The sequence below is a fragment of the Neoarius graeffei genome, chromosome 19 (genome assembly GCF_027579695.1).
Source record: "Neoarius graeffei isolate fNeoGra1 chromosome 19, fNeoGra1.pri, whole genome shotgun sequence".
NCBI lineage: Eukaryota > Metazoa > Chordata > Actinopteri > Siluriformes > Ariidae > Neoarius > Neoarius graeffei.
The window spans coordinates 23,481,155-23,498,298 of NC_083587.1; the positions used below are offsets into that span (position 1 = coordinate 23,481,155).

At 41.0% G+C, this 17,144-nt stretch overlaps 1 protein-coding gene across 1 annotated transcript in view; it reads right to left on the reverse strand.

Annotated features, from left to right (window-relative positions):
* Positions 1-5,091, reverse strand: part of dlec1 (DLEC1 cilia and flagella associated protein) — a 70,259-nt gene extending 65,168 nt beyond the window's left edge. The window contains exons 1-5 of the mRNA XM_060899881.1: positions 5,008-5,091; positions 1,342-1,482; positions 974-1,130; positions 745-855; positions 343-533 (exon numbers count right to left, since the gene is read on the reverse strand). Coding sequence (XP_060755864.1) covers positions 343-533; positions 745-855; positions 974-1,130; positions 1,342-1,482; positions 5,008-5,091 — 684 coding nt within the window. The remainder of the gene's footprint in view (positions 1-342; positions 534-744; positions 856-973; positions 1,131-1,341; positions 1,483-5,007) is intronic.
* Positions 5,092-17,144: the final 12,053 nt, after the last annotated feature.

Here is a 17,144-nt window from a genome sequence, read left to right on the forward strand (position 1 = left end):
TAGTTGAGCAAGTCGGTAACGGTATTTCTTACTTTCACCATAAATTTTTATTTATATGACTTTGGTCTATAGCTGTCAAAGGCCTCGGCCTTAAAACCGGTTCCTGCTGTGACGTCACGCGCTCAGGGCTGGCTGGCTCAGCGGGGCAGCTCGAATGCCAACTTTGCGGTCGATTTTAACTCTCAAAAATATATTTTTTAAATTCCCATTTATGCAGCATACAAGAGTCAAGGGTGGAGATACTATCCACTCAGAAATTTATTTAGAAATAAAGGTTCTGCGTATCTCCTTTAATATTCTAAAATAAAATTGTGCAGAAAAAGGACAGAGAAACAGAGTGACCTGAGAGGAATCGTTTCTAATAGAGAAGGTCTCCTGTGAGGAGCACAGAGTGAGCGTCCCCTCTGACTTATTCAGCAGACTCTGTGCTGTAATGGGCTCAGGGATTAGTGTGTAGCCGTCATCCTGAGGCTCTGTGGATATGTGCATGTTGTAGGAGACAGTAGGCTGAGCAAAGCCAGGCACAGATTTCCCTGTAAATAAGATAGGGGCAACAATTTTACAGTCAAGAGGACAATTTGCATATCCATAGGACAAGTATACTATATTAAAACGAATCTGTAGCAAGAATTATATTACAGATAAATTAATTAAAAATGGATTTGGTCAGATGTAATCAGACGTTCTCTCATGGTCAATATACTGTATATGTTTATTGACTACAGTACGTCAAATTAGCATCACCTTGCGGAGCTTTAACAAATGGCACTTGCTCTGTTATGTAGTCCTGGGGGCAAATCAGGTTGTGACTCTTGAGGAGTCTGTTGTCCACACACCATGTAAAGGCTGACTTGACTAACAGGACACAAGACACAATGTGTCATCATACAGGAAATTTAAAAAATGGAATGCAGTTATTGTAGCTAATGTAACCCCAGAGCTGATGTCTTGCTTGTTTTCCCTGTACAGTTACCTGGAGGTAAGCCAAGCTGATGGTAGGATTCTGCCACATCCACCATGAGCTGAGACTGGACATGCTCCTCTGTAACACTGGCCTTCAGCCGGGCCTGAATGATGTGCTCCTCCAACATGTCAGCATCTTCAATCCGCCTGCTGTACTCCAAATTAACCTGCATGCAAAACCCATAATGCTATTTTCTTTGTGAAACATATAATCTGGTTAGCTATGCTTTCATTTAGGAACAGACTGCTTTCCTCTTATGGATGTATCCAATGTTTTTGGCGCCAGCTCACTTACAACCCACAATGGATAAGTGGTATAGAAAATGAATGAATCAATCAATCAATCAATCACCTGGTTAAAAAGGTTAAAAAAATCACCTGCTGAAGTGCCTCCACATATTTGGCATGGTGGTCATTTTCTTTCTTGTATGATTTGATGAGATCGGCAACGGTGTCTTTTCCGATGACCTCTGTCGTGTACAGGTCTTTGAATATATTTGCCAGTAAATGAGAAAGGTCCTGTCAGGTAGAAAAATTGTTAAAATTAATAAGACACTAATAAATACTTTATCCCATTGTCAGTGTAAGAATCTAATCTAAATCCAACACTAATTCACATTTTGAACATGAATAGACGTCCATTTTGAAGAATGGAGGTCATCTAGAAACTGGGATGTTTGGTTCTGAATATAGAAAACTGATTTTGAATACTGACATGTACAAGCCCAAATCCAAAAAAGTTGGGATGCTGTATAAAACGTAAATAAAAACAGAATGTGATGATGTGCAAATCATGGAAACCCTATATTTCATTGAAAAGATTACAAAGACATCATATCAAATGTTGAAACTGAGAAATTTTACAGGATTTTTAAAAAATACATGCTTGTTTTGAATTTAGTGCCAGTAACATATTTTAAAAAAGTTGGGATGGGGCAACAAAAGACTGGAAAAGTTGTGTAATGTAAAAAAATAATAATAATTAGGTTAATTGACGGCAGATCAGTAATGCGATTGGGCATCCCAGAGAGGCTGAGTCTCTCAGAAGTAAAGATTTCACTCTGTGAAAGACTGCCTGGGCAAATAGTGCAACAATTTAAGAACAACATTTCTCAAAGTAAAACTGCAAAGAATTTGAGGATCACATCATTGATGGTACATAATATCATTAAAAGATTCAGAGAATCTGGAGAAATCTCTGTGTGTAAGGAACAAGGTCGAAAACCAACACTGGATGCTCTGTAATCTTTGGGCCCTCAGGCATTAAAAACAGAAATGATTCTGTCATGGAAATCACTGTATGGGCTCAGGAACACTTCAGAAAACCATCGTCTGTGAAAACAGTTCATAACTACATCCACAAATGCAAGTTAAAACCAGATATAAACAATATCCAGAAACACCGCCGCCTTCTCTGGGCCTGAGCTCTTTTACGATGGACTGAGGCAAAATGGAAAACTGTCCCAAGGTCTGATGAATCAAAATTTTAAATTCTTTTTGGAAATCATGGACGCTGCATCTTCCGGGCTAAAGAGCAGGGGGAATAACTGGCTTGTTATAAGCACACAGTTTAAAACCTAGGATCTGTGACGGTATGGAGGTGCTTTAGTATACATGACATGGATAGCTTGCACATTTGGGAAGGCTCCATTAATGCTGAATGATATATACAGGTTTTAGAGCAACATGCTGCCATCTAGATGATCTTTTTTCAGGGAAAGCCTTGCTTACTTCAGCAAGACAATGCCAAACCATATTCTACATGTATTCCAACTGCATGGCTCCATAGCAAAAGAGTCAAGGTGCTAAACTGGCCTGTCTGAAGTCCAGACCTGTCTCCCACTGAAAACATTTGGCTCATTATGAAACGAAAAATACAACAAAGAAGACCCAGAGCTGTTGAGCAGCTGAAATCCTACATCAGATAAGAATAGGACAACATTTTACTTTCAAAACTACAGCAATTGGTCTCCTCAGTTCCTAAACATTTACAAAGTGTTGTTAAAAGAAGAGGTGATAAAACACAGTGGTAAACATGATCCTGTGCCAACCTATTTTGAAACGTGTTGCTGGCATTGAATTCAAAATGAAATTTTTTTTTCAAACAATAAAACTTCTCAGTTGTCTTTGTACTATTTTCAATGAAATTTTAGTATGTGAGGTGGGCGGGGCTTAGGCTTTTCAGGTGCAGTTTCAGATAATGCTGTGATAACTTAGTCTTAGACTTAGACAACCTTTATTGCCATTCAGTATGCAACAAGTGTACGCCGAACAAAATTTCGTTGCAATTTGGCTCAGCACAGAAATAAATATCTCGTCTCATTATCTCTAGTTGCTTTATCCTGTTCTACAGGGTCGCAGGCAAGCTGGAGCCTATCCCAGCTGACTACGGGCGAAAGGCGGGGTACACCCTGGACAAGTCGCCAGGTCATCACAGGGCTGACACATAGACACAGACAACCATTCACACTCACATTCACACCTACGGTCAATTTAGAGTCACCAGTTAACCTAACCTGCATGTCTTTGGACTGTGGGGGAAACCGGAGCACCCGGAGGAAACCCACGCGGACACGGGGAGAACATGCAAACTCCGCACAGAAAGGCCCTCGCCGGCCACGGTGCTCGAACCCGGACCTTCTTGCTGTGAGGCGACAGCGCTAACCACTACACCACCGTGCCACCTAGAAATATGAAGTGTATTAAATTAAATTATGCAGCAGCAAAAATATTATAAAAGTGCAATAGTATAAAGTGACCTGTGGAATTAGGAATGTTCAAGTTATAAATAGAAGTTTGGGTTTGGAGTTCAGCAGTCTGGTGACCTGGGGGAAGAAGCTGTTCCAGAACCTGGTGGTCCTGCACCCAATGCTGCGGAACCTCTTTCCAGAGGCCAGAGGGGAGAACAGTCTATAGTGAGGGTGTGAGGGGTCACTGATGATGTTTCTGACTCAAGACATGCAACGCCTTGGTGCAATGTCCTGAATGGAGGGAAGAGAAGAAAATCCCAATGATTTTCTCTGCTGTCCTCACAGTCTTCCAGTCAGAGGCACTGCAGCCTCCACACCACACAGAGATGCAGCTGGTCAGAACGCTCTCTATGGTGCTTCTGTAGAATGTAGTGAGGATGAGCGGGGGCAGGTGGGCTCTTCTCATCCTACGCAGGAAGTGCAGACGTTGCTGTGCCTTCTTGACCAGTGACACGGTGTTATCTGTGATGTGCACCCCCAGGAACTTGGTGCTATTGACCACCTCCATGGCCGTGTTGTTGATGAGAAGTGGAGCGTGGCTGGGTTGGTTTTTCCTGAAGTCAACAATTATCTCTTTAGTTTTGTCCACGTTCAGGATCAGGTTGTTTTCCCTGCACCAACCCACCAACTGCTCCACCTCCTCTCTACAGGCCAGGTTGTTATCGTCCCTGATGAGGCCCACCACTGTTGTGTCGTCCGCAAACTTCACAATGTGGTTGCTGGTAGCCCTGGGGACACAGTCGTGTGTCATCAGAGTGAACAGCAGAGGGCTCAGGACACACCCTGTGCTGAGGGTGATGACACTGGAGGTGTTCTGTCCGACCAGCACTGACTGTGGTCTTTCAGTGAGTGCAGTTAAAAAGTTAGCAGCTCAATAACCTTTTTTCTTATTACTACTACAAGAGCCAGGCGGCACGGTGGTGTAGTGGTTAGCGCTGTCGCCTCACAGCAAGAAGTTTTTCGTTCGAGGGTTCGAGCCCAGCAGCCGGCGAGGGCCTTTCTGTGCGGAGTTTGCATGTTCTCCGTGTGGGTTTCCTCCGGGTGCTCCGTAGGTGTGAGTGTGAATAGTTGTTTGTCTCTGTGTCAGCCCGGCGACTTGTCCAGCTGGGATGGGCTCCAGCTTGCCCGCGACCCTGTACAGGATAAGCGGCTACAGATAATGGATGGACAGATACTACAAGAAAAGACGTGTTATAGATGCAATTTATTTAAAAACATTTTTGAATGGTCAATGTGACCAAAATAGTGGTTTCTACCTGTTCTGTCTTACATTAGGTGTCAGATTAAACCTCACCTGAGTTTTCTCTGATGCTGGGTTGTGTCGGTTCATGGAGGATTCGATGCCATTTTCACATTTTTTATCAGATTCCTCCTGCATTTTTTTTTATTTATTGTTTGACACCACTCAAACAAATAATCTATTCTCGCTAATGAATAAAACGAGTTAGTTTTTGTCAGGTGTGCGGCCCTATAGTCGCATAGCCATGGATGTGGGGTCAGAACCAGAACCAGAACCAGAACCAGAATTACTGGACAAGTATCTCTCTCTCTCACACACACACACACAAGGGATTTGGTTCCAGCAGCTGGTGGCAGTTAGAACATACAAAACATTAACATATAAAAAAAAACGTAATATAGATAAGTATGTAAGTAAATAAACAGTGAATAAAAAGATTAGATGTGAAACTGAACCGCTCGCTGAATGCTGTCAGTTTGTTTGTTTTAATAGAGACGCCATTTTGTGTCACCATAGTAACGCAGAGCCTTAAAGGGCCACGTGCTGTTTCAGTTCCTCGTGTTTATGTCAGGGTTGTTTTACAATCAGCTAAAAATCACATTTAACACTTATCTTCAATATCTAAAGGCTTGACTAAATAAACTTGGTTGTTTATTGTAGCCCTGTGATAGCTCTATTTACCATGCAAAAAAAAAAAAAAAAATTTGGTGATAACGTTATTTTTGGTGAATGTATGGCAATATATGAGTCATTCTATAATTAGAGGTACATCTCAAGTCCATGTGCTGTATTTGTCAATTTCACTAACTTAACTTCAGCCAATGATCTTTTGTACATTAGCACACATTTCTCATCTCATCTCATCTCATTATCTGTAGCCGCTTTATCCTGTTCTACAGGGTCGCAGGCAAGCTGGAGCCTATCCCAGCTGACTACGGGCGAAAGGCGGGGTACACCCTGGACAAGTCGCCAGGTCATCACAGGGCTGACACAGAGACACAGACAACCATTCACACTCACATTCACACCTACGCTCAATTTAGAGTCACCAGTTAACCTAACCTGCATGTCTTTGGACTGTGGGGGAAACCGGAGCACCCGGAGGAAACCCACGCGGACACGGGGAGAACATGCAAACTCCGCACAGAAAGGCCCTTGCCGGCCCCGGGGCTCGAACCCGGACCTTCTTGCTGTGAGGCAACAGCGCTAACCACTACACCACCGTGCCGCCCTAGCACACATTTCTCTTTTATACAATACAAAAAGGGGGCGGCACGGTGGTGTAGTGGTTAGCACTGTCGCCTCACAGCAAGAAGGTCCTGGGTTCGAGCCCCGTGGCCGGCGAGGGCCTTTCTGTGTGGAGTTTGCATGTTCTCCCCATGGCCGCATGGGTTTCCTCCGGGTGCTCCGGTTTCCCCCACAGTCCAAAGACATGCAGGTTAGGTTAACTGGTGACTCTAAATTGACTGTGAGTGTGAATGGTTGTCTGTGTCTCTGTGTCAGCCCTGTAATGACCTGGCGACTTGTCCAGGGTGTACCCCGCCTTTCGCCCGTAGTCAGCTGGGATAGGTTACAGCTTGCCTGCGACCCTGTAGAAGGATAAAGCGGCTAGAGATAATTAGATGAGATGAGATAATACAAAAAGTCAACAAATTACATCATTTTACTCTGCAAAAATGCATATATAATACTGGAATTTGGTGTTTTTATGCTGTCCGATTTTCCAAATGTCAGGTTTGGTCTTCATATTTACATTTAAAAAAAAGGTTTTTGTTTAAAATTTTTACAAATATTTCTCATCTCATCTCATTATCTCTAGCCGCTTTATCCTTCTACAGGGTCGCAGGCAAGCTGGAGCCTATCCCAGCTGACTACAGGCGAAAGGCGGGGTACACCCTGGACAAGTCGCCAGGTCATCACAGGGCTGACACATAGACACAGACAACCATTCACACTCACATTCACACCTACGGTCAATTTAGAGTCACCAGTTAACCTAACCTGCATGTCTTTGGACTGTGGGGGAAACCGGAGCACCTGGAGGAAACCCACGCGGACACGGGGAGAACATGCAAACTCCACACAGAAAGGCCCTCGCCGGCCACGGGGCTCGAACCCAGGACCTTCTTGCTGTGAGGCGACAGTGCTAACCACTACACCACCATGCCGCCCTTTACAAATATTTATTCATGGTAATTATTTGAATATGACAAAAGTGTTTAAAAGCCTAAAATGCTTTATATTATAGATTAAATGAAGAATTTTGTGTGCGTCCGAGAAACTTATGTCAACTGTGTTACCCACTGAACCCCCCCATAAATCGGCAAATGGTTTGGTCCTAAGTCATGTGACCAACATCATGTGATGTCATATCCTCTTTGGTAGGAAATTTGAAGACCGTGTGGTAAGTTTTGAGTTCACCTCTTCAATATTTTCATCAATACTGTTGTATAGTCCTAGAGAGGGTTAATTGTCTGTCAACTGTGTTGTCAACATATTCATATAAACCTGATTTAGAAATTGTATTTACAAAGTATACAGCTAAAGATAATAAAAATATGAATTGATTAAGGACTTGTAGTGAAAGCTCTGAGGTCTGCAGTTAGCACAACACTCTAAAAATGGCCGAAATGTCAACTGCGTTACCGTCAACTGTGTTACCCATCAGCTATGACACAGTTGAGGAGGAGTATGTTTTTGTCACTTAATCTTCATATTGACAGACAGACAAACAGAATTATTTAATATGTTCAATTTGTTAAATAAGCTACGTTTCTCTGAAATTGTGTCTAAATGTTGTTTTAACAGTTCACCTGAATTCATCAGCTTATTTGTAGTTAAATTTAAAACAATAAAAAGCTCTTTTTATCCTAAAAAGTGTCCTCTTGTTCTTCTGCCCTGTCAACTGTGTTACTCCCGTCAATTGTGTTACATTGCCTGTCAACTGTGTTGCAAGTGTTTTTTGTGCTATAAATCTCTTATGTGTTTGATGAACTGTAAAATAAAAGATTGGGGATTATCTCTGGATAGGGAAGTCTTGTATAAGGAGGGAGAACAACTCTAAATTCAACGTAACAAGGATTTATGTTGAAAAAAGTGTCATTCTGCATCACAGTGAACCATAAAATCCTATTTCTGAAGCTCAAAATTCATATTTTCCATAACAGTTGTACAGATTAATTAAAAACATCTTGTTAATGGACTTAAGCACTTTCAAACAAATGTGTTTTCAAATGTGTAGTATTTTTATATATGTTTAAGATGACATAACATTTGTCCGTAACACGGTTGACAAAATAAACAATCAAATGTTCATTTTCATTAAAATATTTTAAAAGTAATTTAAGATTAAGCTTGGCAATTAATTTGTTTAGGAACTTGAGGGTATATACCATGGAAACATATAGGTTATTTATTGAAAAAGAATACTGATATTTTGAGATTTTGCTTTACATGAAATGTACCCCTAATTATAGAATGACTCATATGTCATATTTAGCAAAATTACTCATGTCATTTAGAAAAAGTGCTTTTTTGACCACAGGTAGCTCCAAAAGGGATGCACTTAAATCATTCTTTATACCATAAAACAAATATTTGGTTCCATATCATTGGAAACATAGTTAAGTTTTAATGTTGAATGCCAGTAAGTTTTCAGACTATTTTGATCAAATTAGTATGTAATTGTGTCAAAAAATGTCCTCTCCGAGACAGCTAATTTTTCAATATAAAATAACATATCTAAAATGATTATTTTCATCCTAAAATGTGGTCAAGATATTGGGACATAAATATTAGAGACAACTAACACAAAGCTTACAGCCTTATATTTAAAAGCACTATGGAAGTAGTGGATTCTGAATTGTCAAAAAAAAAGTCCTCTCTGAGAATCACTTCATTTGTTTCTCCCAGCCCTGCTTAAAGCTACACTTAATCTTCATCTTATAGCAGATTACACAAAACTACCATACACACATGTCAAAAAATTACCTGAAATCTGTTCTTTACACTGCCGTTCAAAAGTTTGGGGTCGCTTTGAAATGTCCTTATTTTTGAAAGAAAAGCACTGTTCTTTTCAATGAAGATCACTTTAAACTAATCAGAAATCCACTCTATACATTGCTAATGTGGTAAATGACTATTCTAGCTGCAAATGTCTGGTTTTTGGTGCAATATCTCCATAGGTGTATAGAGGCCCATTTCCAGCAACTCTCACTCCAGTGTTCTAATGGTACAATGTGTTTGCTCATTGCCTCAGAAGGCTAATGGATGATTAGAAAACCCTTGTACAATCATGTTAGCACAGCTGAAAACAGTTTAGCTCTTTAGAGAAGCTATAAAACTGACCTTCCTTTGAGCAGATTGAGTTTCTGGAGCATCACATTTGTGGGGTCGATTAAATGCTCAAAATGGCCAGAAAAATGTCTTGACTATATTTTCTATTCATTTTACAACTTATGGTGGGAAATAAAAGTGTGACTTTTCATGGAAAACACAAAATTGTCTGGGTGACCCCAAACTTTTGAACGGTAGTGTAAATAAGTAAATATAACTTGCCTGAGAACTTCGTCCAGCATGTCGAAAATCGCCTCGCCCATGCCGATATTGCACACGGGCATGTCTATGATTCTTGACTTCGCCCCTCTGTTTGTGTCGAAGATCCGCACCAAAATGGCCAGTCGCTTGTCCGTCTTTTTGTCATTGGATTCGTCGATCATCAAGGAAAATGGCGACGTCCGGCAATACTGGATGATTGGTAGTGTAGCTTTGGGGGCCGAGCTCTTTTTGATTATTTGTGTTGTTTTGGTGCACCTACAGCTGATAGATTTCACAATCGTACTGTCCGTGCAAATTCACGGCAACAGTTCTGTCAGGTGGTCCGCAACGGCTAGCGGCAAATTGTGCTGAGCAATAAAATTACAGATCGTAACTTCTGCTCTTATTACACTTGTTGGTTGATCATCGGTCTTAGGCTTTGCAAACATCGTCATTTGCGGCTGATTCTGTTTCTGGTGTAAATTTCACTGATGTAGTTTGGACCTCATGTGTTCCCTCACGTCGTAAACTCCAGACGCTGCAACTTTTATATCTTGCACACAAACTGTGCAGTGCGCGTACTCCTCATTTTTCGCCTGAACAATGACACCATTAAATGTCTCCTTCCATTCAGGAAGATACCACCCGCCGTATCTCATTTTCTTTCTCGGTGTTCCCATTCTTTCACTTAGCAGATGCTATTCAAAGTCTCTCAGGTGTAAACAATGTCGCTCTGCACAATGAGAAAATCGTTCGAACAATGACCGTTTGGCACGTTTAAATGCAGATCGTGCGCATGACCGGAACGAGCGCAGTCTCGCAGTCGCGATACTGCACAAGGCTTGAGGAATAAACATCTGGTTTCACATAGTCTGGGTTATCTGCCCCTGCATACACGCTGGTCTTTGTCTATAAATCGAGCTTTTGTATGTTTTTGTGACGACCAGCTGACGATGTTCAAGTAAGATACACAAAATAAATTTAGGTCAGAAAATACTGAAAATCCATAAGACTTTGTTTATACGCCCGTACGCCCTTGAAACGAGCTAAAATCCGTATAATTTCCGGACAATCCGTATAGGTTGACATGTATGACTCGTGTCATTTAGAAAAAGTGCTTTTTTGACCACAGGCAGCTCCAAAAGGGATGCACTTAAATCATTCTTTATACCATAAAACAAATATTTGGGGGCGGCACAGTGGTGTAGTGGTTAGCGCTGTCGCCTCACAGCAAGAAGGTCCGGGTTTGAGCCCCGTGGCCGGCGAGGGCCTTTCTGTGCGGAGTTTGCATGTTCTCCCCGTGTCCGCGTGGGTTTCCTCCGGGTGCTCCGGTTTCCCCCACAGTCCAAAGACATGCAGGTTAGGTTAACGGGTGACTCTAAATTGACCGTAGGTGTGAATGTGAGTGTGAATGGTTGTCTGTGTCTATGTGTCAGCCCTGTGATGACCTGGCGACTTGTCCAGGGTGTACCCCGCCTTTCGCCCGTAGTCAGCTGGGATAGGCTCCAGCTTTCCTGCGACCCTGTAGAAGGATAATGCAGCTAGAGATAATGAGATGAGATGAGATTTCAAGCATATAATTTTTTATATGCTAAGAATTTAATTCTGGTCTAATTCTATTTATTGCAGTAGGATTCCAAATACTCTATAAGCATTCCATTCAGAAAACAATATTATAAATCACAGCACTCTTATTTTTTTAAAGTGTTTTATCTACTTCAATAATGTTACACAAAGATCGATCCATAACAGTTGTAAATGTCACTTAATTCCACAGGGTGTCGATAATGGTGGACACCGGTGAAAGTGATCACTATTATCGACACCTCATGTGACTTCTCAAATGCGCGTTTAGATACAAAATGGCGACTGTCAAACGAAAGAGTAAGAAACAAAGCAGGTTTCGACAAGGAGATCATGAAATATCGGTGAATTTTATCAGTAAAAACATGTCCATGATCTTTCCACCATGCTTAGCTGTGATGATAACGTCTGGGTTTTCCTCAAATTGCTGATCGTGCTAAAAAAATTCCATCTCAGGTAATGAGCTGTGTCATCAGACGACGAGATCAAAGGGCGAAGGGGGGGGGGGGGGGTGTCTTCCGGTTGATTAATTAACCAGTAATCATTGTTCAAACTGAAACTCACCTTTGTAAAATTGTTTTTTACTGGTAAATCTGAAAAGGTGTCGATAATTATGGACTGTCGATAATTGTAGCCGCTGCTCTAGGTCTAACAAGGAGTCGTTTTGGCTATACAGACATTTACTTAACTTACTTGAATTCAGATTGATATGTGCAGTTTCAGAGCTTAACATGGTGAAGTGCACTTTCACATTCATTCATTCATTCATTCACCATTGGTAAGCACTTTATTTTGCTCAGGGTTATCCAGACGTGGATCCAGACCCTATCCAAGGAAAGTATGTTTGACAGGAATACACCCTGAATGGTGCACCATTGATGGGCACAACATACACACATGGAGAACATGTGAAAGTCAGCTCAGGATCAAACCAGTGACTCTGGAGCTCTGAGACGCCAATGCTACCCTCTCCATGCCACCCTGTTTTTTCATGTGATCTCACATAATCACATAATCAATGTGAAATATGTGCTTTTTCTATAAAGGGGCTCAGGCTCTAAGAAGCCCATTAAACTAAACTTGTGTTAGAGAGCAGTTTAAGAAGCTATCACAGCAATGAAAGAGTTTACGTCATAACTGTTTTTGAAATAAACACTGTGTCTTGTGAGCACGTAAAGCCAATCCCAGGTTGTATAAGAAGTTTGACTGGATAAACTAGACTAGGAATGTGTAGAGCAAGCTGCTTTCAATAGTTTCAGCAGTTAGACCCAGTTTGAAGTTGTAATTGCTGAGGCTCAGTGAGGTAGAACAGATCGACCATTTATGTTACATTTGCACTTTTGCACGTGCACTACTTCATTAGGTTGTAGTCTGCTCACAGAAACACACCTGCTCATTCATGCAATTGGAAAAGGAACCGGTTATCTTATCAATTTTGGTGAGCCTGTGCTCACACTGTAAAAAAAAAAATCCGTTGTTTTTACGGAAAAACACTGGCAGCTGTGGTTGCCAGAATAATCCTGTTAAAAATACAGTGAAATGTAAACAACATTACAGAATAACTTGTACATTTCACTGGGATTCCATGTACAATTAATGATAACTAAATGTAAATTTTACAGGTATTCAATGTACAATAATCAATACATAACTGTTAATTTTACAGATATTCATTGTACAATAAAAAAGCTTCTAGGAATGAATTGCGAGTGTTCTTGATTATTGGTTTTTGTGGCTCCAAAATGATGGTTACAAGCAATGATCTACTAGACCAGGGGTCACCAAACTACGGCCCGCGGGCCAACTCCGGCCCGCCACCCCCCTTTGACCGGCCCCCCACCCCCCACCACCACTTGAACCAGCCCTATGAGGCAATCCCCAAAAGTGGTCATGGCCTATTTTTTTTAAATTGCTTTTTGGCAAATAACATGTCTGCATTTTGTATTTTGTTGATTTTATCAATTAAAATTGATATTTAGTTATAAAATGAACTATTCATATTTTCCGAATTTTCGTCATATGCTCGCGATCAAGCAGTGACAGGCAGCGCACGCGCAGAGAACTGTCAGTGTTCAGGACAGCAAAATGGCTAGCGGTAAGCAAAAAGCTGACAGAGAGTGCAGAGTTTTTAAAGAACAGTGGACCACCGATTATTTTTTCGTTCAGTGTAAGGACCGTGCAGTTTGTCTTGTATGTAAAGAAAGTGTGTCGGTTTTCAAAGAATATAATCTGCGTCGTCACTACGAAACCCGCCACAAAGAGTATGCTAGTTTGCGAGGGCAAACAAGAGAAGACAGGATTTGGAGGATGAAATGCGGACTGGCTGCACAACAGAATTCATTCCTTCGCCAAACCCAGATCAACCAGGCTGCTGTCCGAGCTAGCTATAAGGTAGCTCACCTACTAGCTACCCATGGAAAGCCGTTTACTGATGGGGACTTTGTTAAAGTATGCATGCTTGCTGTGGCCGAGGAGGTGTGTCCCGACAAGAAGGATGCGCTCAACGCGGTGAGTCTCTCCGCACCTACTATGACCAGGCGAACCGAAGATTTGGGGGGCAACGTGTATGACCAGCTGAATGAGAAAGCGTCAGAATTCAAGTTTTTTGCTTTGGCCATGGATGAGAGCAATGACGTGCAGGACACAGCACGACTGCTGTGATCTATTGCTCATATTATAATTTCACTGTTTTTTTAAGTGTATTTATTTTATAGGCCTATTTATTTGACCTTTATTAAGTGCTGCACACAATTATTATTAATAATATCAACAGGCCTACCTACAATTTATAATTTTCCACTCACCTTTGCCAGTGTCAATCACCTCAACTAGGCAGATGTTTCTTACCTTGACAGCTTTGATGTTATTTTTATTAGAAAATAAATAAATGGAATATCTGTGGTATTTCAAATTAAAACAAAGTGTGAAGACTCGAGTACTACTTTTGCAAACCACTAGTAAAGATAAACAAATATGTGCCAGGAATCAAGTGTTGATACAGTAGTGTGGATATAGTAGTGGGGATATAGTGGTGGGGATACAGTAGTGGGGATATAGTAGTGTGGATATAGTAGTGGGGATGGCTGTGCCAGGCTAGTAATCTCTACTACACAATGAGGCCTGCTGGTGGTCATATTTGTCTGGGTCATACAATTCTATGTTATATAGCTGACTCGACCCCGGCCCCCCATCACAGTCAGGAATGACAATGTGGCCCCCAGAGAAAAAAAGTTTGGTGACCCCTGTACTAGACAGATATTTTATTTGATTTAGAGTTTTACGAAATGTGCCGGAGAGCCTCTACTGACATTATTTTTTTAACAGGGCAATGATGTAATTTTAACTATCACATTCTATTTTAGTATTACAGTTTGTCTGTGTTTAAACTACAACAATTTGTAAATTCTACAAAAAAATATGATCAATTCAACATATTCTTACTGTTAAATTAACAGTGGTATTTGGTTAGGAGTTTTACAGTATATCGATGTACATTACACACTGCTTCATTGTTTTTGTATTTACAGTTTTTTTTATGTCATGATTTTACATAAATTCACTGTTAATTCTACGGACATTTTTTACAGTGTAGACTATTCTTGGCTAATGGGAGTGGAACCTGACGTGGTCTTCTGCTCCTGTACACCATCTGCTTCAAGGTTCAGCATGTTGTGCTTTCTGGATGCTTTTCTGCTCATCACGGTTGTAAAGAGCAGTTATTTGAGCGACTGTAGTTTTCCTGTCAGGTTGCATCTGGCCATTTGCCTCTGACCTTTCTCATCACCAAGGCATCAACAAGCCATCCCTGAAATCCAGAATTTCATTTTCTTAAAGAAGGTTGTGCTTTAAGCACTCAATACACTCTCAAAGGGCCCTTTGTTTCAAGCCTCCATTGTCAGGTTGAATATACTGTATTCCCTGATGAACTGATAATGCCTAATGCCAAAAAGATTCCCATTCAGGGGCAAGGTAACGTACCTAGAGATGACTGTGCAGATGGTGGCATTATTTATAATTGTAGGGTAGGCGAGTTTACATTATTTCAGGCGTAGTTGTCATTCCAAACACATGCAAGACATAGGCGGGAATCAGAATCCAATCTGACAAAATAAAGAGGACTAAATTGTATTATAGCACAGCATTGCTGTTGTATAAGAGAAGTGTTTTATGCCTATTATACAAACTGCTGTCATATAAAAGGCATAAAACACTTCAGGTTGTGCTAGAATAGGAACATAATAATTTACTTCTGGGTGGTACCAGCAACACCACTTCACATGGATATGCATGATACCATAACAGCATACCCCCAAGTGTTTTATTCCTTACAGCTGTTATTACAGTTCGTTTATTGCTTCATTTGATGGCCAATAAACTCATAAACTTGATCATCAATATATGTATGTATGTACAGTACATCTAAAAAAGGGGGTAAAAAAGCTATAAATAAAGAAATAGGCCATATTCAAGTCATGATCTGGTTCTATGCAAACTCCAGCAACAGTAAAACTTAGTAAGATCTTGTGGATTAAATGAGGAGTGCAGTGAACCTGCAGTACGACCTTGGATTTTTGAGAAATAACTCAGGAAGGGAAGTCAGACCTGATAAAATGTCAGTGCACTCCCTTTTCCCAGTGTGTGAGAAGTGACTGCAGTTCAATGCTGCCACATGTTCAGCTTTTACACTGTTTTATGTAGCTAAGGGTGTCATCTTACCGCTCCAGGGTCTTTGTTTTGATCCTGGGCTTGGATTATTGTCTCAGGCGCTTCATATGTTCTCTTTGTGTCTGCATAGGTTTTCTCTAGATTCTCCACTTTCCTCCCACCTCCCAAAAACGTTATACGTACAGTACTGTGCAAAAGTCATAGGCACATGTAAAGAAATGTTATAGACCAAAAATGGCTTAAAAATAATGAAATGAAATGTTTCAACATTAAAAAAATTACTATAAACAGTAAGCAGTAAGCCATAAACAAAATTTTTGGACTCTAAAATGTTTTTGTACTGACTCGATAATGTAGAAGTCATAAAATAGAAATCTATAACAAAGTCTGTATTAAAAAAAAATATATATATATATAGGGTGCCTAAAACTTTTGCACAGGACTGTAGGTCTGGATATATTTCCACAATTATTAGAATAATCCAGAGGATTACTGGTACCCATGAATGTGGATTGTGATATGGAGTCATAATTTTTCTACACTGGCTATGTTTTGTTACTACTGAACTTTATGCCATCTACTAGATTTTAATATGTATGGCATTTTTAAGTGCGGCGGCACGGTGGTGTAGTGGTTAGCGCTGTCGCCTCACAGCAAGAAGGTCCTGGGTTCAAGCCCCGGGGCCGGCGAGGGCCTTTCTGTGCGGAGTTTGCATGTTCTCCCCGTGTCCGCGTGGGTTTCCTCCGGGTGCTCTGGTTTCCCCCACAGTCCAAAGACATGCAGGTTAGGTTAACTGGTGACTCTAAATTGACCGTAGGTGTGAATGTGAGTGTGAATGGTTGTCTGTGTCTATGTGTCAGCCCTGTGATGACCTGGCGACTTGTCCAGGGTGTACCCCGCCTTTCGCCCGTAGTCAGCTGGGATAGGCTCCAGCTTGCCTGCGACCCTGTAGAACAGGATAAAGCGGCTAGAGATAATGAGATGAGATTTTTAAGTGCAGACTTCTGTCCTGGCCAAATACCGTATCTCACAGCGTTAGCGAAACAAAAAATACATTCATGGATCTGCCCCGTGATTTAGTTCCACTCTAAAATTTAATTGGTTGTTCCTTGGCCCATACTACACCTTTCCACCAAGTTTCACGGAAATCGGGTCAGTACATTTTGCACAATACTGCATACAGTCAGACAGACAAACAAACCGCACCAAAAACATAACTTCCTTGGCGTTTGTAAGTTTGTATGTATGAAAAAAAAGTTTGAATGAAAATATATATATATACAGGGTGTGTCAGTCTTTTGCACAGTGCTGTAACTGATTATGCTAAATTGTTCCTAGCTGTCAAGCACCATGGTCCTGTTTCCACCCCATATATTATAATTTGCTTATTACTTGATTATGATGAA